A 21,937-nucleotide genomic window follows, 5' to 3' on the forward strand; every position below is an offset into this window, starting at 1 on the left:
AAAGTGGAATGGAATCTTCCAACACACTGACCCCTATTTATGCAGTATTTATAGAGCTCTGGATTGAAATTGCAAGAGAAGGGGGAAATTAATGCATTCTGTTTGCATCTATTTAAATGCACTGCATGTAACAATGTTTTCTGATTTTCTCCCTCTCTCTGCCATTAGGGGAGTTTTGGAATGCAGCCTCCTTCAACACGGAGGCCTCGTATCTTCATTTCCCCACTTTTCATGGAGAACTGAGTGCTGATGTGTCCTTTTTCTTTAAGACAACCGCTTCTTCTGGTGTGTTTTTAGAGAATCTGGGAATTAAAGACTTCATAAGGATAGAACTGCATTGTAAGTCCAATTTAATATAATATTACGTATATATATATATATATATATATATATATAAGGTTGTTTGGTTAAAGTGTCTCTAGATAGATGCATTCAGCATAACTTTGCAATGGCGTGATTCCAAAAACTGCACAAAAATATGGGTCTCAGAGCAGCACTGGTCAGAAGGAGACCTTTCTCCATCAGCCTTGCCATGGGGAGCATAAATGATATCTGTGGCCACACCATATATTTAAAGCACTCTTGTACCACTGTAAACTGTCATGGCTTCTCCCAAAGAATTTTGGGAGCTGTGGTTTGTTAAGGGTGCTGAGAGTTGTTGGTGGTTCCAATAATAATAATAATAATAATAATAATAATAATAATAATAATAATTTATTATTTATACCCTGCCCATCTGCCTAGGTTTCCCCAGCCACTCTGAGTGTCTTCCAACAGAATATTAAAATACAATAGTCTGTCAAACATTAAAAGCTTCCATAAACAGGGCTGTCTTCAGATGTCTTCTAAAGGTCTGGTAGTTGTTTTTCTCTTTGACATCTGGTGGGAGGGCGTTCCACAGGGTGGGCGCCACTATTGAGAAGGCCCTCTGCCTGGTTCTCTGTAACTTGGCTTCTCGCAGTGAGGGAACCACCAGAAGGCCCTCGGCGCTGGACCTCAGTCTCCAGGCAGAACAGTGGGGGTGGAGACACTCCTATTCCCAACACAGAGCTACAGTTACCTGGGAAGAAGGGTCGGGTGTTAAATCACTCAGGAAATGGTAACTCTATACAATGCCGGATTTAGGGTAATGACAGTGTTTCCCCAACACAGGGCGCCGAGCTGAGGGGGAAGCATAATTGAGAAGATCTCTTTGGGTACACCAACTTTGGTCTTGCATAGGGCACCATATCATGAAAAATTGTCAAAGTCTGCCCCTGAACTCTCTGAGGGGAAATAAGCATCTACTATCAACTCTCAGTTCCTAAGACTCTCGGGGGAAACCATGATACTGCTTTAAATGTATGTGTTTGTCTTCTACCAAGTATGGGCCTGCTATTTCCTCCATCTTTGTAGTACACGTATCTACAGTGTGGTTGTTTGTTCATGTGTGAGATGCGTGCACTGGGGCCCCCAAAAATTGAACCACCCATGCTGTATGGCTTGAAGCCACGTTAATTTCACTCTGCAGTCTCTTAAATTGCTTAACTACATCCTTATACAGTTATAGTGCAGGATGGCTGATTGAGTTTAGCTCAGATTGTTTCCTCAATGTAATGGTACAAAGAACATGAATTTACTCTTTTCCCAATGTTTGCCATATTAAACAACAGTGACATTACTTTGCCTTCTGTTCCTTTCTTGTGAACTGCCATAAAATAACAATGATGCAGTAACCTCAGAGGGTCGTGGAGACGATAAACAACACTGTGCTGAGTTTTAGTAATTCAGTGTGGAACCTTAGCAGCTATAATGAGAGCCTTGTGGGATCTTGATGTTCCAAAATCAAGAAGGTTACATAGCAAACAGACAGTTGAATCAGAAAATGGAAAAGAGATCTGAATTGCTAACTGACTGGAATGGTGATAAATTGCAGAGGGTGGGGAAAGAACGATGCATTTTGAGTAGTCACTGCCAGAAAAAATAACTTTTTGTCCCTGGTCATCTCCCATGGAAGCAGTCACAGGACTTTTAATTAGATGCAAGGGAAGACTGTCATTTGCACATTGACCCGAACATTTCCCATACGCTATGAAGAATATGCTGCTCAACATTTCCAAGGTTTCTTTGCCCATTTGAGTATTGTGGAACTAGAACTTGATGGGGTTTTTTTGGGGGGGACAAGGAATTAATGCCCCCATTTGTTTTATATTATGCAATGAAATGTATCTCTTGTATGAAACAGGGGTCATGCTATGCTGTGTCATGATTGCATTAGTACAACCCAGCCCAGAGGCTACTTGTGCAGATGTTGTTGTTGTTTAGTCGTTTAGTCGTGTCCGACTCTTCGTGACCCCATGGACCAGAGCATGCCAGGCACTCCTGTCTTCCACTGCCTCCCGCACTTTAGTCAAACTCATGCTGGTAGCTTCAAGAACACTATCCAACCATCTCGTCCTCTGTCGTCCCCTTCTCCTTGTGCCCTCCATCTTTCCCAGCATCAGGGTCTTTTCCAGGGAGTCTTCTCTTCTCATGAGGTGGCCAAAGTATTGGAGCCTCAGCTTCAGGATCTGTCCTTCCAGTGAGCACTCAGGGCTGATTTCCTTAAGAATGGAGAGGTTTGATCTTCTTGCAGTCCATGGGACTCTCAAGAGTCTCCTCCAGCACCATAATTCAAAAGCATCAATTCTTCGGCGATCAACCTTCTTTATGGTCCAGCTCTCACTTCCATACATCACTACTGGGAAAACCATAGCTTTAACTATACGGACCTTTATTGGCAAGGTGATGTCTAAGCTTTTTAAGATGCTGTCTAGGTTTGTCATTGCTTTTCTCCCAAGAAGCAGGTGTCTTTTAATTTTGTGGCTGCTCTCACCATCTGCAGTGATCATGGAGCCCAAGAAAGTAAAATCTCTCACTGCCTTGTGCAGATAGGTAACTGTATTCTTAGGCATCATACCAATAATAGTGTTGCACCCGGATCTCTGATTGGTGCAATGTTCCAGGGGTTCTGGGTGCTTACCCAGGGTTTGGTTTCCTTGGAATGAGGGACAGTGAAGAACTGTGGTGTCTGTATGATATATGGTTTATTTACACATATATGCAACCTGAGCTGTAGTGTATTGCCTCTCCCATAGTCGCAGACTTGGAGTAAAGTAGAAATCAAGTATGGCTCTGTCTTTCTGGCTTCTGCCTGGGACACCCCCCCCCCAAAAAAAAGAAAGCTCAGCCACCCAACTTTAAATGTGGATTTGTGCCTGGAAACATGGCACAAAAGGCAGTCTGGATGAGCCCCAAGTGGCAGTCAAACAAATGAGAAATTAATATTCTGGGAGATAAAATCCCACAACTGGCAAGCAGCTACAGAAAGGACCTCTTGCATGTCCCAACCAACCAAACATCTACCAATGATGGGTTGCATAGAAGGGCTTTTCCATCACATTGCAGGGTGAAGGCAGGTTGATTTATTATTATTATTATTATTATTATTATTATTATTATTTGTACCCCAGCCATCTGACTGGGTTTCCCCAGCCACTCTGGGCGGTTTACTACAGCGCATAAAAAATTGTAAAACAACAGACATTATAAATTTCCCAATTCAGGGTTGATTCAGGGTTGATATGGGATCATTTGGGTTTTTTTGCTAGAACCCAGGCTTCCTCAACCTCGGCCTCCAGATGTTTTGAGAATACAATTCCCATCATCCCTGATCACTGGTCTTGCTAGCTAGGGATCATGGGAGTTGTAGGCCAAAAATATCTGTAGGGCTGAAGTTGAGGAAGCCTGCTATAACCAATTGATGCGGTTTCTAATATCAATCCAGGGAAACCTGCATTTCTTTTGGAATATAGCCAATCCTGTTTAAGTCGTTTGGGTTAGAATTGGGTCAGAATTGATTCTGGTTGGTTTACTGTTCAGATTAAGGAAACTAAAAAAATTGCAGGGGGTATGTTTGCCTTGTCAAGGAAAAGAAGTAAAATAGAATACAAACCAACACCGCTGAGAAGTGCTAACTGTCTGCCTGTCAGCCAATAAAATACATAATTTATGTAATCTACCAACTTCAAACCGGAAAGGTACATCAAAGCAAGGGTTTGAAAGGACCATACTTGAAAGCGGGAAATTGTAATGTGTTTAGATGACTGTTAAATGTATGCGCAGTCATGCTCTTTTGTTGTAGGTGTTAGGCGGCTTTGTTGTGTGACCAGCCTGCTTTGTATGTGTGGTAATACTTTGGCCAACTGACCTATAGAGTTTCCACCGGGGGTTTCATAATATATATATATATAATATATATATATATATATATATATATATATGAGAAAAGCATCCTATGTGTACAGTTCATAGATTTAAAGCAAGTTATACTGATGTGTTGCTTTGACATACAAATCTCTACATGTTTCAAACCCGTTATGAATAAAAACCACTGCTCAAGTTCAGAATTTCTGGTGTTAAAAAGACAGCATGCAACAGACGGAATGTTTGATGTCATTGCGTGAGGCTGTTTGAGTAAATCATGGATTCAGTTCTAATATGTTTGAATGTAAATGACCAATTTGTGTTTGACTGCTTATTAATTGTTCAGAGTCACTTAACATTTTGTGGTTGAAAATTTGAAATGTTGATGATAAATAACAATTAACATGTCAAATTCAGGATATCATTCAATATGGTAATATAATAGAAATGTTTTAAAGCTCATTATGGCATTAATAATTGACCTCACATGATTGCTAACACAGAAACCATTTTATTTTGTAATTTAATCTTGTATGCTGGTCTTTTTGAAACTTCAACTTCTTAGTGTGTGTTCTCCGCCCTAGAAACAACTTCTTGAGAGTAAGCCTGGCTGAACTCCATGCAGATATTCATAGGATCATGTGGTTAAGCTCCTGCTCCATCATCCTACACACACACACATTTTTATTGGGTTTTTTAAACATACCATTTCCAACAATCATATAACATAACTTCTTCTCTTATACAATGCTTTAGACTTCCGTCAACACCTCTCATGATTTTCCGTTCTTTATCACTTATTCTGCATTTCTTAATTTCTCTGTTACTCTTATCATTAACTAATAATTCTCCTCATAGTCTTTCTTGTAATATTTCAAATACTCTTCCTTACAAAACTTATTGCTGTCCTACTAGCGTAGTCTGTTCATTACCATTACTTTTCAAATAGTTCGTATATTTACTCCAGTCTTCTAAGAATCTCTGGTCCCACAGGTTTCGAATCCTTCCTGTTAATTTACCCCACCATCCTTTTTAGTGAACAAAGCATAACCACTACTGAGAATAAAACTACTTCCAAATAGGCATGATTCTAGTGCATCCTGCCACCCTGTGAGCAAAGTTTTGTTTTGGTTGTTAAATTATTACAAAGGGGGGGAAACAGACAGAAAGCATGAAGCTTGGTGCAAAATCCAATAGTGAGATACCCACTAACAGTGCCCCTGCTTCCAGGCTGCAATTTTCTTTTCAGTACTGTACACAGAAGTCCAATTAATGTTAACAATGTCTTACAGAACAAGACACATTTGTGGGTCAAGTAATAATGGGTAGAGCTGTACAGTCCATTGTGTAAAATCCAGGGATGCCCTGACTAGGTGTATTAATAGATTTCATCCAAAAGCCTAATGGCTTTCAAGATCCCTTGCCTGCCCACTCCCTTCCTGACCTCAATGTGAAATGCTGCTGTCCTAGATTTGCTGCAGTCATTCTTTCTTCTTCTGCCCCCTTCAAACTCAGTGTTGCTGCCATGCATTTTATTCTTTGCTGCAAGCCTGACGTTCATGGCCTGTTCTCCTTGTTTTGACAACACGCAGCTTCTACTATCATTAGACAATATGTGAGGTCATTGCCCAGTCCAGATTTCATGTGCCAACAGGGGATTCCTAGGAAAGCAATCAGTAAGTGATTGCTTCCCTCCCCATTCTGCATTGTCTAAGCTTTCAGTTGGGTTCTGTAGGCAAATGATCTCATTGAAGTAAACAGGGCATAGCTGTCAACTTTCAGATTTGAAAATAAGGGATCAGCTGCCTCACCTGTCCCGGGGATAGTCTACGGGATATCTAACAATCCAGGATAGCAGTGGGAAGCAGTGGGAAACAGCGCTGGATTAAGGGTAAAAGGTAAAGGGACCCCTGACCATTAGGTCCAGTCGTGACTGACTCTGGGGTTGCGGCGCTCATCTTGCTTTATTGGCCGAGGGGGCCGGCGTACAGTTTCTGGGTGATGTGCCAGCATGACTAAGCCACTTCTGGCGAACCAGAGCAGTGCACAGAAACGTTGTTTACCTTCCCGCTGGAGCAGTACCTATTTATCTACTTGCCCTTTGACATGCTTTCGAACTGCTAGGTTGGCAGGAGCAGGAACCAAGCAACAGGAGCTCACCCGTCGTGGGGATTCGAACCGCTGACCTTCTGATTGGCAAGTCCTAGGCTCTGTGGTTTAACCCACAGCACCACCCGCATCGGAATAAGGGAATTTCCCACAGAAAAAGGGAAAGTTGACAGCTATGATACAGGGTCATTTCTTGGTCTTGGAGGACCCTGGGCAATGTGTCTTCTGCCAAGTCACTTCCTCCATCCCTGGTGGGATTACCTGGCAGTCAGTGGATCCAGTTTGCCGACACTTCTCTAAATGTTAAAGAAAAAGAAGAAATGAATGGAGCCCGGAATCTGGCTCTGCCACGATGTTGGGCCCCTGGCAGCTGACCAGATATGCCAAGTCTTAAAAATATAATTGCACATTCCTAAATTTATCTTTTGTCATAGTTTTTTAAAAAACATTTCTTCATTTGACTTTCCCCCCCAGTTTTAGAACAACACCCAGAACATACTAATGATGAAATCCCTCATTGGTTTTAACAAGAAGCAGATTCATTCATCCTCATACAGCAAAGTTCTGTTTGTTTGTTTGTTTGCAGGCATAGCTCCAATTTGGAGCTTTGCCTGATTTTATTCCCATGCTGGATTTCACCCACCTTCCCATTGGGAGGCACCTCTGAAATAAAAGCCCACAAAGTGCATTTAAACCAAGTGCTTTGCCACCCATAGTTATTTTCTTAAGGCACCCTGCAATGCCAAAGGTATTTCTGTAGAACTAATAATTGATTTCAAAGAGGAGTCCTGCTTCCAATATGATTGGAAAATGAGTTTGGCTAATTGAAGAGCATGCATCAATCATCACTTTTACTTAGACACTTTTTCTGGCCCGTGTAGTCAGCGCAACATGAATCATAAATCACATTTGTACTCCATGCCATGCCATTGATTTCAGTTATATCCATCAAATAAGTGCAAGTGCTGGACAGAATGTTTGAAAGGTTAAACTTAAAGCTTTATATAGTAACACCTCTTATGAGTTTTCATTTTCAGATATGAAGCTTATATTCTTCTGCTTGATTTTTGCAAGAACTTTTTTGGGGGGAGGGGATTACTTTGACCACATCTTATGGAAACCATTTTCAGTCTGAGTGCAAACAGTAGCCTTCATTTACTAAACATCATTAGGTGTTGCACGTTGAGTCCCACAATGCCACCCCCCAAAAAATTCACACTTCACACATCAATTTTTGGTTAAGGTTTTTGGCATAATTTTGGCCACAACTTTATTCAAAATACAAAAAATGTGAGTGGTTGCTTAGGCATTGGTTATGACTATCTGTCCTTGCCCTCAGGGACAGAGCTGGCCTTCCGGACACCAACAGAAGCCAGCGTGGGAAACAAGTATTGGGTGAGAAATGAAGCTGGGCATCAGTCCCTCACTTCTCACCCTCATGTTCCTGTGGGGCTTGCACGGCCCAAGTCCGACGCCACGGACAAGGACGAAAAGAATGGCAAGCCCCTGGATTCCTTTAACGGAATTCTCTTTCCGCATCATTTGGAGGGATAGGCACTTACCCCTCCAAGCACCAATTTAACCAATGCCTAACCGCCAACCTTACAAGTTGTGACGATTTGCTACGCAGTAGGCAAAAACCAAATGGCACCAGCCAATCAGCCAGATGGCAAAATTCCTACCAGGCCCCCACTCCAAGGCGGACGACCCCATGACAGGCATAGCAAGGTCAAGCGATCAAGAAAAAAACACCCTATTAAAGGGAGGGTGGGCGGGTGATCCGGTGCAAAACGGCCAAAAGGACGTCCAACATCTGGCCCCTGTATTTAAAGACTCTGACCCCTCCTCCAAATTGGCAACAATCAAAACTCCCCAGCAACCCAATTTTAACCACTTAAAGGCTTGGGTTCCTCACCAAATCTGCCCAGTAACGGCAGGGTGGCTTGTTCCCCCAACCGCAACACGTGCTCTCTGTTAGGGAGAACACGCTTTACCCATCTTACATTGTGTTTGCATCTATTGGGCTAGATGTGCAAACTGTTAAATTATATAGAGAAATGTTCACCGATTTCTTTTCTGCGGAGCCCAGCCCGTTTCAGAGTCCAGATCCCCCCCCCCCCAAAAAAGTATGGTCAAAATAATAATAATAATAGTAATAGTAATAGTAATAGTAATAATAATACCTTTATTGTCAGTATACAACCTGTGTACAATGAAATTAACCAAGCCTCCCCCCCAAACAATCAATCTCTTTGCACTCTGTGTGCTTGTCGCATATCACACCAACCCCAAAAGTCAGTTGCACTATATTATTTTCTATTCAGCAGCCTAACAGCCCACAGATAGAAACTGTTTTTTAGCCTGTTGGTACGACTTCTATATCTCCTGCCCGAGGGTAGAAGATTAAAGAGGTGCTGGCCGGGGTGTGAATCATCCCTGAGATTTTTTCTCGCTCTCCTAAGGCAACGATCCCTTGCGATGTCATCTAGTGGGCTCAGGGGACAGCCCATGATATCATGTGCTGTGTTCACCACCCTCTGTAAAGACTTTCTGTCCGTGGCGGTCAAGCCAACGTACCACACTGTGATACAATATGAGAGGACACTTTCTATTGTGGACCAGTAAAAGGAGGTCATCAATTGTTGTTTAACATTGTTCTTTCTCAAGACCCTGAGGAAATGGAGTCTCTGTTGGGCCTTCCTAACCACCTGATTTATATTGTTTTTCCAAGTGAGGTCTTCACTAAGGTAAACTCCCAGGAATTTAAAGGAAGAGGCTCTCTCCACACAACCACAAAATAGAGCTCTGAAGAGATTCTATAGTGAGACAGACTTTGAAAATATCTCATCTTTATTGCTTCTTGAATTTAACAAATTTTGTATCTTCTTAAAGGTTTCAGTCACTTCTATTTCAGACAAATCAGTTCTGCAAAGTGTTCTGACAGGGATTGGACTGGGATGAAGTTGCCCCTAATCCTAACCCTGCCCTGAGTTCAGAAGTGGGGATAAATTGGCGAGATTCATTTGACAACAGAAGAAACTGAGCCTTTAATGTCATCAGCAAAGAACTGTGGAATACCCTGATAAGCATACACCTTTTTAAATTAAAAAGTTCCAACTTTTTAATACCTGCTGAAAGCTTTTCTATTCCACCAGTCCTATGTGGGCAATTAAGACTACATCCTTCTATAACAATTAGCTGATTTTTGACTTAAACTGTTGATATTGTTTTTATGGTATGGCTTTATGTACACTCTTTATTCAGATTATCCAAAAATAAACATTTGTAGAAGTTCTTTTAATATTAATATTTAAACAAATATTTTCCACACCTGTATTAGTAGGCAATAAAATGCATTGACTAGTACTCTATACTATTGGGCTTGTACTAGATGGATTGGCTTCTTAATCTGTATGACATAAAATCAGTTTTCCTACTTGCTGAAACAATCCTTTAACTAAAGGTTTATTCTAGTTTAACAACCAATTAGACAAATCATTAGGCTGCTTTCCACTTTCTTACTGAAAGCTTATTACATTTGTATATTCAGTGTCTATATTGCAAGTATTTGTGGTATAAAGTTACACCTAGCTTAACTATCTGTCCCCCCCAATAAATTATTTTCCTGCAGCTAATATATAACTTACAGCAGAAGAGCTGAAGTCATTATTTTTAACAAAGGAAATTAATCTTATCATTATTCCACAACACGAAGAAAATAAGTTTATACCATGCTTTCCACACATTTTCAATGTGGTTTTGGTAACCCAAAATTATAAACTGTCTTTACTCTTTCTAGCACCAACTGAAGTGACCTTTTCATTTGATGTGGGAAATGGGCCAAATGAAATCACAGTGCAGTCACCCGCTTCCTTAAATGACAACCAGTGGCACTACGTGAAGGCTGAAAGAAACATCAAAGAGGCATCACTGCAAGTAGATCAACTCCCTCAAAGAACTCACACAGCTTCATCCGATGGGCATATCCGTTTGCAGCTCAATAGCCAGCTCTTTGTTGGTAAGTCTACTTTTCCAGAAATATTTCCTAAGCGTTGACAAGGAGCAATAAACTGTTTCATATAAGAGAGCCATTTGTGTTTTTAATAAGGTGATAAATAGATAAACATTAGGAATATGAGCATTGGGGTAAGAAAATTCCAGCGTTTGTTGGGGAAACTGATCATCTAGATTCTTTTTCACTCAAGCTTTCAACTTGGTTTTTGTATGTCGAGGTCCCCAAGCAACCCCCTAAATAAATCACAATTCACACAGGAATTTTTGTTTAAGGTTTTTGGCATACTTTTGGCCACAACTTTATTAAAATACATAATGTGAGTGGTTGCTTAGACATTGGTTACGACTATCTGTCCCCGCCCAGGGACAGCACTGACTTCTGCAGCCCTGTGAAAGTCAGTTGCATGGCGATTCCCGCCCCCCACCAGTTGGAATAAAGACACAGGACACCAGAATTTAAGGTTAATGGGCAAAAAATGGCCACAACTTTATTGGTTACAGGTAAGAGCGGTATTGGCTTCAGGCATTGGTCCTATCAGACTATCCGGCATAAAACCGGAAGGGGTTAACACCAACAGGGGGAGCCCCTGAGATGCACATCCCTAGGCGCTCCCCGAAGGGTCACCACTCGGGAGCGCACTTTTGGCCCTAGCCTCCATAGGTTTCGGTCGAGGCAACGCCCCCTGGAATCCTTTATCGGACTACCCCTAAATATTTGGGGGAGGTGATAGTGCTCCCCCCCAACTCATCAGCATAATAATACCCCTACCAATGCCTAACCGCCAAAACCAAAGGAGTTGTGACGTTTTGCTACGAGGTAGGCGAAAAAACCAAATGGCTTTAAAAACGATGCCAATTAGCCAAGTGGAAAACTCCTACCAGGCCCCTTGCAGCGACCAACCGAGGTCCATAGCAAAGTCCGAGGGAAAAGCTAGAGGGTGGGTGGGTGGGAAACCGCTGCTGGGACGAAGACGAAAAGGGGCGATCTCGGGCCGCGCTGTCCTTAAGTGACCCTAGCCCCGCCCCCGCGGCCAGCCGATTGGATTCCCAAGTCACGCGGGGCTGCAGCTAGCCCCACGTGGGTGATGGTGGGCGTGAGCCCGCAACCCCCCTCCTTATGTCGGGAGTGGCTTAAGGGGAAACATTTTGGGGAGAGAATGGAACTGGGCACCAGGCCCTCACCTCTCCCCGAATGCTTGCGCAGCCCAAGCCCCTTGCCAGGGATTCGGACAAAAGCATGGCAAGCCCCTGGATTCCTTTTTTTTTTTTAAATGATATTTATTGAGAATTTTAAAATTACAAAGAAAAAAGAAGCAAAAAACAAGAGAAAGAGAAAAAAGAAAGAAAAAGGTAGATAAAAATAACAATTAAACAATACAAATCAATAAAAACCAAAGTCAAAAAGAGCAAACAAAGCACACAATACATCAAAATCAAAAAGCAAAAATAAACAAAACATTTAAAAACATATCCAATATTCCCAAATCCTTAACTTTCATTATCTTATTTCATCGACCTCCTCACACCTCCCTTTTTTGTATTCTAGTTGTTAATTATCTCAGCAAATCCTTTCCATCTTTCACAATATTCTGTCATTAAATTACCTTAATCTATTTTAACCTTATCTTACCATAAAAAACCTTAAAGCTTAAAACTTAAATCTTATTTATACCAAATTCTTTTAACCATAACATATTCTTACATAATTCTTTTTAACATTTCTGCTAAAGCCGAATAATTTCATTCCAACATTTTTCTAATACTCATTAATTTTACGATAATTTTCTAAATAAATTTTTAAAACTTTCTTCCAATCTTCATCCATCGTCTCTTCTTCCTGGTCTCGGGTTTTGTCAGTCCTTTCTATCCCATCCATCTAGTCCATCAACCTGGTGACCTTGTATCCGAGGCTCTTAAGTCTTTTCCATGTCCCTTCCGCAGGTCTTCTTCATGTTTATATCTGTACTTTACTTTGTCTTCTGCTGATCTTATTCTTAATTTCCTTCCTTTCACTCGGGGAGACTCCAACTTGACAATATCTTTGTCCCTTCTCGACAAGTCAGCCCCTTTTCCATAGTCAACACTGAAATCCATATAATATTTAAAGGCATGTTTCAAAGTCCCTCCATAGTTAAGGGCCCCCACAACTCCGAACTCCCCCCGTCCCAAAGCCAGACTCGAAAGGTCAAAACATCCCTGCACAGGGGGATCCATCCAGCCCCCCATCTCCAAGCCAAACAGAACTCCATCTCTCCAAATCTGACTTTTTCCAGGTTCATTCGTCGAATCCAACAACTCATGTTCCTGCTGGGCCACAGCTCTCTCCATTTCTGCTACTTGACGTTCAGCAACAACCTCCTCCTTTATCTGATCTGTCAAAGCACATTCCTGGATTAATTCCTGAGTGGGTTCTATATAGGTACCCACTGCCTGTCCAAAATGTCCGACCGCAACAGTCATCAAATCCATCTTCTCATGTAACTGTTCCAATAAAGCACTTGTCTTGCAGAGAGCAATGACCAAAGCCTCCGAGCACATTCTTGTTCAAGGTCGAAGTCTGGTCCCATGATCTTTAATCTCTACAGCTGCAAAGCTCCCCAGTTCGACTCTAATAACAGTTTCACAGGCTCCCTCTAGGGGAAACAATTTCTATTTGTATCCATCTTCTTCTTTTTTTTTTTAAAAAAAAAAGCAGATCTAGCAACAAAGTTTTCCTTTTTCAGATATTTTGTTCCATTCAAATGCGAAAGGGAACAATGGAATCAATATGTTTCTCTTCTTTTGACTATCTGTCAAAAACGTTTGTCCACAGTCAACGAACTTCCCCAAAACGTCTGTCCTGACACCCCGCTCCCAGGTTCAAGATGGTGAAAATTTACCTTTCTTTACTCTCTCTTCTGCAGGTTTAGACAGTCTAAAAAAGGTTCCCCCCTTTTCTCCTGCTTCCAAGGGGGGTTCAGTAATTTTAAATGATGAAAATTTCATCCTTTACAAATGACTTTCCAGACTCTAACTTGCCATGTCTTTGCTTCAATCTATTTACAAAAGCGGAAGGCGGACTTCCTGTTTAGACCTTCCCGCTTCGGTGCCAAATTAAGAAATTTCATAGTCCAATTTTCCGTTCTACTCACGGGCAGTTGTTTAAAATCCAATTGTCCACAGGAAAACGTCAGCGCTCTCCGGCAACAGCAATGCGGCTTCACTCCATGAAAAGAGCAGTCGATTCGAAGCACCGCGCCATTCACCCCACGTCGCTCCGGATCCCCGAAACTGGGTTTCCCCTCGAGTAGGGGAGGCGCAAAGGGTGCCAGCCGAATCCCACATCCACAGGCTTCTCCCGCCTGTGGTTTTTAGTGGGTCTCCGTCTCACCATGGCGGTCCAGACCCTAATTCTCATGGAGCGGATTCCTCCCGATCAGAGGAAATCCGCCATTGCCAGAGGCGCTAACCCGGAAGTCCAGAGCCCCTGGATTCCTTTAACGGAATTCCCTTGCAGCAGCAGCAGCATTGGAGGGGCAGGCACAGACAATCCTTACCCCTCCACCAACCAATTTTTTAACCAATGCCTAACCGCAACCTTACAAGTTGTGACGATTTGCTACGCAGTAGGCAAAAACCAAATGGCACCGGCCAACCTGCCAAATGGACAAAATTCCTACTAGGCCCCTGGCCCGAAAGCAGACGACTCCATAACAGGCATAACAAGGTCAAACGCAACAGCCCTAAATTAGGGAGGGTGGGCGGGCAATCCGATGCACACAGCGAAAGAGAACGCACAATGCTGCATGCAAAGAATATATAACCTTCGGGCCATCCCACAAATTGGTAACATCAAAATCTTCCCAACAACCCAAATAGCCCAATCACAGTCATGATCATCTAAACGATCCCACCCAGCAACCAAAAGAGGGTGTCCTGCTAGACCCCACCACAACACATGCTCTCCATGAAGGAGAACATGCTTTGGCCTAAAACTTTATTCGTCATGTAGGTTGAGGACAGGTTGAACCAGTAGGCAGATAGGAAGATGGTGACCTTGTTTCTCCTGAATGTTTCAGCTGTGACCATGATATCTTTCTGGGCCATTTTGCAGGGATAGGGATTGAAGGTGCAGTATTGTACAGCTGCTTCTCATTCCTGCATGATAGGACCCAGCAGATGCTGCTGGGGTACTTTTGCTTTGCCCTTTTTCTAGCCGTCTGTGGGATTCTATAACGTTCCATCTTGTCCTCTGTGCTGTTCAATTTCTACATGAAATCACTGGGAGAAGTCATCAATAAGATGATACCCAGCTCCATCCCACTTCTGCATCTGATCTTAGGGAGACAGTGGAAACGGCAGTGTTCATCTGTTGTAAATAATTGAAGGGGACGTTAAGAAATGAAATCAAATTCAAACAAGTCTGAAAAATGAGTGGTCCTGCACTGGTTCGAGTGCAGAAGCACAGCCTGTAATGAATAGGCCCGCATTGCCTCTGAAAGATCATTTCAATAGTTTGATGGTGTCAGTGGTGAAAAGTGCCTTTTCCCATTTTGTCTGATACACCAGCAATGCCCTTATCTCATAAAAGAAGACTTCACCACAGGAATTCATGTGTCACTTACTTCCAGGTTAGACTATTGGAATTCTTCTTTGGTGATCACTCGTAGCTGAGTAAGATTGTCTTCCATGAACACGGTTTGAACAGTGATTCCATAAGGGACTGTGGAGGCCAGTTCTGGATCCGCATTTCCTTCCACAGTGGGGACATAGTTTTCCAGGCGGGAGTTGATCATGGTGAGGGTTTGCCAAGTGTGCTTTCCTCTTAGCTCCTTTCTCCCTTTTGTTCGAGCATCTTCAAAGCACATGGCACCTTTGGTAAAGGCTGTTCTCCTACTGGAGCTCTCAAAGGCCAGTTGTCCTCAGTTGTCAGTGTTTATACTAGGTTTTTTTAGATTTGCCTTGAGAGAGACTTTAAACCTCTTTTGTTGACCACCAGCATTACACTTTCCATTTTTAAGTTTGGAATAGAGTAGTTGCTTTGGAAGACAATAATCAGGCATCCGCACAATATGACCAGTCCAACGATTTTGATGTTGAAGATCATTGCTTGGACACTGATGATCTTTGCTTCTGGTATTAGTTTGCACTGTACATAGGAATGCCCTTGCAAAGTATTTGGGAGCTGTAATTCATGCAAAATGCTGCTGCCAAATCTGCAGTGAAGCAATCAAACCATGTGTTATCTATTTTTCTTTGATCTGCACTGTTTGCCAGTTTGTTTCTTGGCTCAATTCAGGATGCTGGTTTTAACCTTTAAAGTCCTGAATAGCTTGGGACCTAGATATATAAATGACTGTCTTCTTCTACACATTTATCAGTACATGGTACAGTCATCATCTGAGGCCCCAATACAGATTCCTCAGAGGTCAATCAGATGGAACTGAGTGGGGGAGCTTTTTGATGAAATGATGGAATACTTTCCCAATTGTGATTTGCCAAGCTCTGACCCTGGTGTTTGGCTAAAACCTAGTTCTTTAAGAAGGTCTGCAGCTTAAAGCCTTTTCATGTTCTCATAATGAATAAGTTAAAGTTATTTTGCTTCACCTATATCTTCATTTCTTTTTGGGGGGATAGGAGTGGGGGGGGGAAAGATCATGAGCTGTTGTAGAGGTTAAGCTCTTTTATCATGGTATAGAATGCCTTTTGTGGATTTGGTTTTATTTTATTGATGCAAGCTACTTTGAACTTTTAAAATAAGCAAATAAATACACAAATTACAGAATACAAGTGAAAATGCATTGCCATAATTAAGCAAGCAGATCTTTAAGTAATTTACAAAATGTTGCAATAGAAATCTGCATTGCATAAAACCAGAGGGGAAGGGTTTTCACAGGAATCATGACCAACGACACAAAATCCCAACCATGTGAAAATGAGAATTTATATATGTTTTACAATGGCTTAAGGAACAATTCAAAATGTGTAGATGTAATTGAAGTAATTCAACATTGTACACATTGCGTACAATGACAGTTGAAACAAGAATAAGCAAAACTCATGAAGAGCAAAATGGGCAGAAATCCTGATAACCATTTTATCAAAGATGTAGATTCTTCAAAACAATTCTTGCCAGTTGTCTGCCTTAGGAGGCAGCTGAATGGAAAACTGACTTCCTGGGGTACTTTCACAAGGCAGTAAGAGAACGATGGGGAAAAGTCAGAAGACTTATCCAGTCAAAAATACTTTGCCCTCAGATGAGTTTCTTATGGCATTCCCCCCTCCTCTGAAAAACGAGAATGAATGAAAAGATGAGGTCTTGCCTATTGTGCAAGAGCTTTTATTCCATGCATGGCCTAGAAGAAAGAACAGAGTATTTGGACTGTTCAAGATGAATTGAAATAATGGACAGTTTTAAATAGAGTTGGTGACAAAGTTCAGCTTGATCTAGGGTTCTTTTAGGCATCCCAAGAGACCTTGAAGATTTCCTCATTGACTAAAAGTAAAAAATAGAGCGGAGACTCTTTTTAATGTTTTATTATCGTAGAGCTGTAGCGTTGGAAGGGACCCTGAAGATCATCTAATCCAACTCCTTGTATATGCAGCTGAGCGAACCTGCAACGTTGGCATTCTCAGCACAGTGCTGATTTTAGAATTTTAGAAGTGTCCAAATAGATACCAAAATTCTACTGTCTGATGTAAAGAATTATGCCCTTTGCACATTATCCTTCTCTGGGTTTTCACTTTGTAGACTTTGTACAGAAAGGTCCTGTACTTTTGCTCTCTTCTTTGTGACGCTGAAAATAAACTGAAACATGATCCGTTATTGCCTCTGCAGCTGCTAGCCCCTCAAAGATCTATGCAATTGCTTCTTCAAATTCTCTGGAGGAAGACTGATGCAAAGTGACTGTTGCTTTCATTTAAAAACTCCAAATGATGCATTTTAAAAGTTTGACAGAAAAGAAATAGCAAATTACAGTTTCATACATTTAACGGGACTAAATGCATTTTTTCAAGCTAATACTGACAATTCTTCTCCTTTGAATAATGCTTGCTTGTTCAACTGTTATTCAGTTCAATAAATACTTACATTTTTGGTGCAAAATCAACCGTTTCCTGAAATTATTCAATAAGTGGTGGTTATTGAATATGGTTCCCTTCGCTACCCTGAATTCTTATGCTTTCAAAGCTTGGCCCCTAGCTTTTGATAGCTCCTAAACATATTGATCTCTTACCACAATGACAAGTCTGACATTCTACCCGCAATGCCACTCTAAATTGTTCTCCCTGTGGCCATATTTTTGCTCTCTAAGACACTTCAAACAAGTTCAGATCACACACTTCGGACGTGTATATTCCATGAGGTGTTATTTGGGATCCCAAATTAAAATCTGGCTTAAGCCGAAAGCCTGGATAAACTGGAGAAGCATATGAAGAATTCTTATTTCTTGTCTTGACCCTTTCCTCCTTCTGACCAGAGGTCAACTCTCCCTTTTTGGAGGGCTGTTTTGCGGGCGGGAATCTGAGTCCTCGCAGTGACCTGGTAGTGGGCAGAGGAACGCAGCCTGCGTTAGCAGCATCCCTGGCTGCGTCACACCCCTGGCCAGCCAATCGGATTTGCCTGGGGCGTGGCTACAACAGTTTAAATTGTGGTGTGGCTGGGGAGGCACCCCTTTTGGTGGTTGACCCTTAAAGAGACTTCCTGCAGTTGGGCAGGAGTCAGTTATAGTCTTGCTTGACCCAATTGCCTTAGCCAAACCGCTCATATCTTGTTATGTACTGAGTTGAATAGGATCCAAAATGTAGCAGTCTGATTGGTCCTAGAACAATAGGATTCAGAATGCAGCGGTCTGATTGGTCCCAGAACAATAGGATCCAGAATGCAGCAGTCTGATTGGTAAACAGGAGCCACCCAATCCAGCTCCAGCTGGAAGTGAATCCACAACCTGATTGGCCTACAGGAGAATTCTGGAATCAGCCAATCACGTGGGGCCCATTGTGTAAATAATGTATATAAAGCAGACATTCTGGGGGAACTTCCATTCCTCCTCACCACTATGAGCTGAATAAAGAGCATGAAATCCACTCTCGACTCCAAGTATATTTCACATCTGTAACCAATAAAGTTGTGGCCTTATTTAACCCATTAACCCAATACAGTGGTACCTCGGGTTATGAACTTAATTTGTTCTGGAGGTCCGTTCTTAACCCGAAACCCTTCTTAACCTGAGGTGTGCTTTCGCCAATGGGGCCTCCCACTGCCACTATGCCACTGCTGCACGATTTCTGTTCTTATCCTGGGGCAAAGTTCTCAACCCAAGGTACTACTTCCAGGTTAGTGGAGGTTGTAACCCGAAGTGTTTGTAACCCAAAGCGTTTGTAACCTGAGGTACCACTGTATACTTGTCCTTGTGTATTTATTTCGGAGAGAGCTAGGGGGTCCGGGGCCTTGCCACGCAAAACCGATCCACTCACTAGTCTCCAGTCCTTCCTGTCCTAACAAAAGAAATGTAGCTCTGAAACCCCTTTCCTAATCAATGGGCAAATTAGCCTGTTCTTATTGTGCTAACGTCCCATAATATCCCCCTTTTTCTTTTTGAATTATTTAAATTTTAATTAATCTTAAAAGTATTTAGAGAAAGGAAGGTGACTGCACCGTAAATTGATAGGTGATGTTTTATGTTTGAACCTACCACAGATAGATGCCGTTTTGTGATTTAATACAGTAAACTTGTTTGGCCAACTTTGGAAGATTAATCCTAGTTTCTAGGTAGGGAACCATATGCACTGAAGAACTAATTTAACAGCTCAGCAACTTCAGTAGTAGTGAAGAGGAAAATCTGGGACTTGATTTAGCTTCTAAAAGAACTTGGGGGTAGTTTTTGCTTTGTGTATGGCAGTTTTCATCTTTATGATGAAAACAGGAGGCAAACAGATTCTCCTTGCTTTCAAAACCAGGTGTGACCTTTTTAAAAAATTAATGGAAATGTATGGAGGACTGGTTTTCTTATTTAAAAATGTCAGTTATTTAGTAGCTTATTTCTCGAAGTATGAGGATTAGACCATGGGAACATATGGAAACTGAGATGCTGATCATATATCTTAAATACTTGCTTGAACTCTTTTGTTTTCAGGTGATTTGTTATACCTCATAGGATGCACATGCATTTAGCTATTTTCATTAATTAAGTTGCTCAGAAGGAAACACTTCACAGTATTTTTTTTTCTGCTCAGATTAGGCACAGAGTTCCTACGATTTTCACCAATTCTTCCTTCCCCTTAAACCTTATGAAAATCTGCTCTTGGGCATTGGTGTGAGGAAGTGTGGATGCTGAGCAATTGTCTAGGGATTAGCTGTGTTATCTGTATGGTTGGTAGCAATGCTGGAGATTGTTAAAAACGCCTTTGGGGGAAAATGGGGGGGGGGGAGTCTGTGTGCGACTTCTATGCCATTTGTTTAGCTGCTAATGGTGCTGCTCTTGGGAGATTTGTTGTACAGTGGTGCCCTGCAAGACGAATGCCTCGCAAGACGGAAAACCCGCTAGACGAAAGGGTTTTCTGTTTTGGAGGTGCTTCGCAAAACGAATTTCCTATGTGCTTGCTTCGCAAGACGAAAATGTCTTGCCAGTTCCTGCGGGGTTTTTTTCCTTTCCCCCAAGCTGCTAAACCGCTTATCAGCTGCTGGCTAAGCCGCTTATCAGCTGATCTTTAAGCCGCTTAACAGCTGATGCTAAGCCGCTTATCAGCTGGTCGTTAAGCCGCTTATCAGCTCATCGTTAAGCCTCTTATCAGCTGATGGTTAAGCCGCTTATCAGCTGATCTTTAAACCTAAGCCGCTAATACTGTAGCGCTAAGCCGCTAAACCTCTAATGGGCTTGCTTCGCAAGACGAAAAAACCCGCAAGACGAAGAGACTCGCGGAACGGATTCTTTTCGTCTTGCGAGGCACCACTGTATTTTTGTATTTGATTTTTATCTGTAATTTTTGTTATGTTTAAGAGAATATATTGTTTCCCTGTTAATCATGCCCTCTTAATTATGTATTTTTGCAATTGGCATTCATCTGTAATATTTTGATATCTTATAACATTCTATTTGATGCTTTAAGTTATTTGATATTGAATTCAATTTAACTAAACAAATAAATAAGTTATAAGCCCAACTAAAATGTTGATAGCATGTAGGTTTGACTGGGCAAGTCTTTGGAATTATTTTATTTCTAAACCTAGCCTTCCACTTTGTGACTGTCACTATTACTATTAATTAATACTGAGTCTCAATCTGGTGAAAAGGCATGTAACAACAACAACAACAACAACAACAACAACAACAACATCTATTCTGTGATTCTATATGGCAATCAGTACAATATTCAGGATCTTCTATTCAGAAAGACTTCCCCATTCTTCTCAGCAGAGGAAGTAGGAATCCAATTCATTGGTGATAGCAATGGAATCAAATTTTCCATTCCATTTTTTATAGTATAATTGTTCCTTCAGATCATTAAAAATGAAACAGATTAGTATCTGTTCTTGTGTTTTCATTGATGGGCTGATAACATACGACTAATAATAACTGAACATATTAATAATAACAACTGGTGATACTCTTGTTCTGTGCTTCTGAACATCCCATGGTGATTACAAATTATGGTTTCTGAAATTCAGGTCTATGGTATATTTACCAGTTGGTACTTATGGAAATATTTAAAGCACACACAACAAGCTCAAGGACAAAGTATGAAATCCAGAGGAGGGAATACGAAATAAGAAATAAGTAATAAGTTTCTAACATTTGTATATTCCCTTGTTCTCAGATAATTCCAATACATGCTCTTGCTTGCTCTCTGCTACTGTCTAAAAACCCCGTCTTTCATAAACTAATTGGGGGTTTGACAAGTGCCCAAGAAACTTTCAATATATGCACTGGAGTAGCAGTTATTTGTAAATATGTTTAGATATGCTCACATGCCAGAATGGAATGTTTTGAGATGTGGAGGTTATTACACATCAAGTCATTTCAATTTCCTAAAAAAAGCTTAAATGAATTTATTTCCACTGCAGGTGGGACAGCATCCAGGCAGAAAGGATTTCTGGGGTGTATTCGTTCTTTACAGCTAAATGGAGGAGCACTTGACTTGGAAGAGAGAGCAAAAGTAACCCCAGGTGTAAAACCAGGTTGCCCCGGACATTGTAGCAGCTACGGTAACTTGTGTCACAATGGAGGAAAATGCAAAGAGAAGTACAATGGATTCTCTTGCGACTGCGCTTTCTCTGCTTACACTGGGCCATTCTGTAAGAAAGGCAAGCATGAATTGTAAATTTATTTTCTACGAAATATCAAACTCAAAATGTTAATACTAAGTTTTATGATTTTTTTGAATTTTTAAAACTTCTTAAATTGCTACATTACTAATGTATGGCTTTATTTATATGTTTTTAATACCAGGGTTGGTTAACCTTCTATTGCCCAAGGGTTGCACTGATATACAACTACCACTCCAAGGTGGTGGGCATGGCCAATGTATACCCTCATTTATAGGTAAAGGTAAAGGACCCCTGGACACTTAAGTCCAGTCAAAAGGTTGTGGCGTTCATCTCGCTTTCAGGCTG

General features: G+C 41.5%; 1 protein-coding gene and 1 long non-coding RNA gene across 9 annotated transcripts in view; one reads left to right on the forward strand and one right to left on the reverse strand.

Annotated features, from left to right (window-relative positions):
- Positions 1-21,937, forward strand: part of CNTNAP4 (contactin associated protein family member 4) — a gene marked incomplete at its 5' end in the record, with an annotated part of 272,470 nt that overhangs the window by 226,753 nt on the left and 23,780 nt on the right. For all 8 annotated transcript variants that reach the window (XR_013977143.1, XR_013977144.1, XR_013977145.1 and 5 more), the window contains 3 exons: positions 169-339; positions 10,133-10,351; positions 21,389-21,628. Coding sequence is in view for 5 of the 8 variants with exons in the window: in XM_080972303.1 (XP_080828429.1) it covers positions 169-339; positions 10,133-10,351; positions 21,389-21,628 (630 nt within the window). The remainder of the gene's footprint in view (positions 1-168; positions 340-10,132; positions 10,352-21,388; positions 21,629-21,937) is intronic.
- Positions 1-21,937, reverse strand: part of LOC308458380 — a 164,223-nt gene that overhangs the window by 98,370 nt on the left and 43,916 nt on the right. The window lies entirely within an intron of this gene.

The sequence above is a fragment of the Podarcis pityusensis genome, assembly GCF_964106645.2.
Source record: "Podarcis pityusensis genome assembly, chromosome: 11".
NCBI lineage: Eukaryota > Metazoa > Chordata > Lepidosauria > Squamata > Lacertidae > Podarcis > Podarcis pityusensis.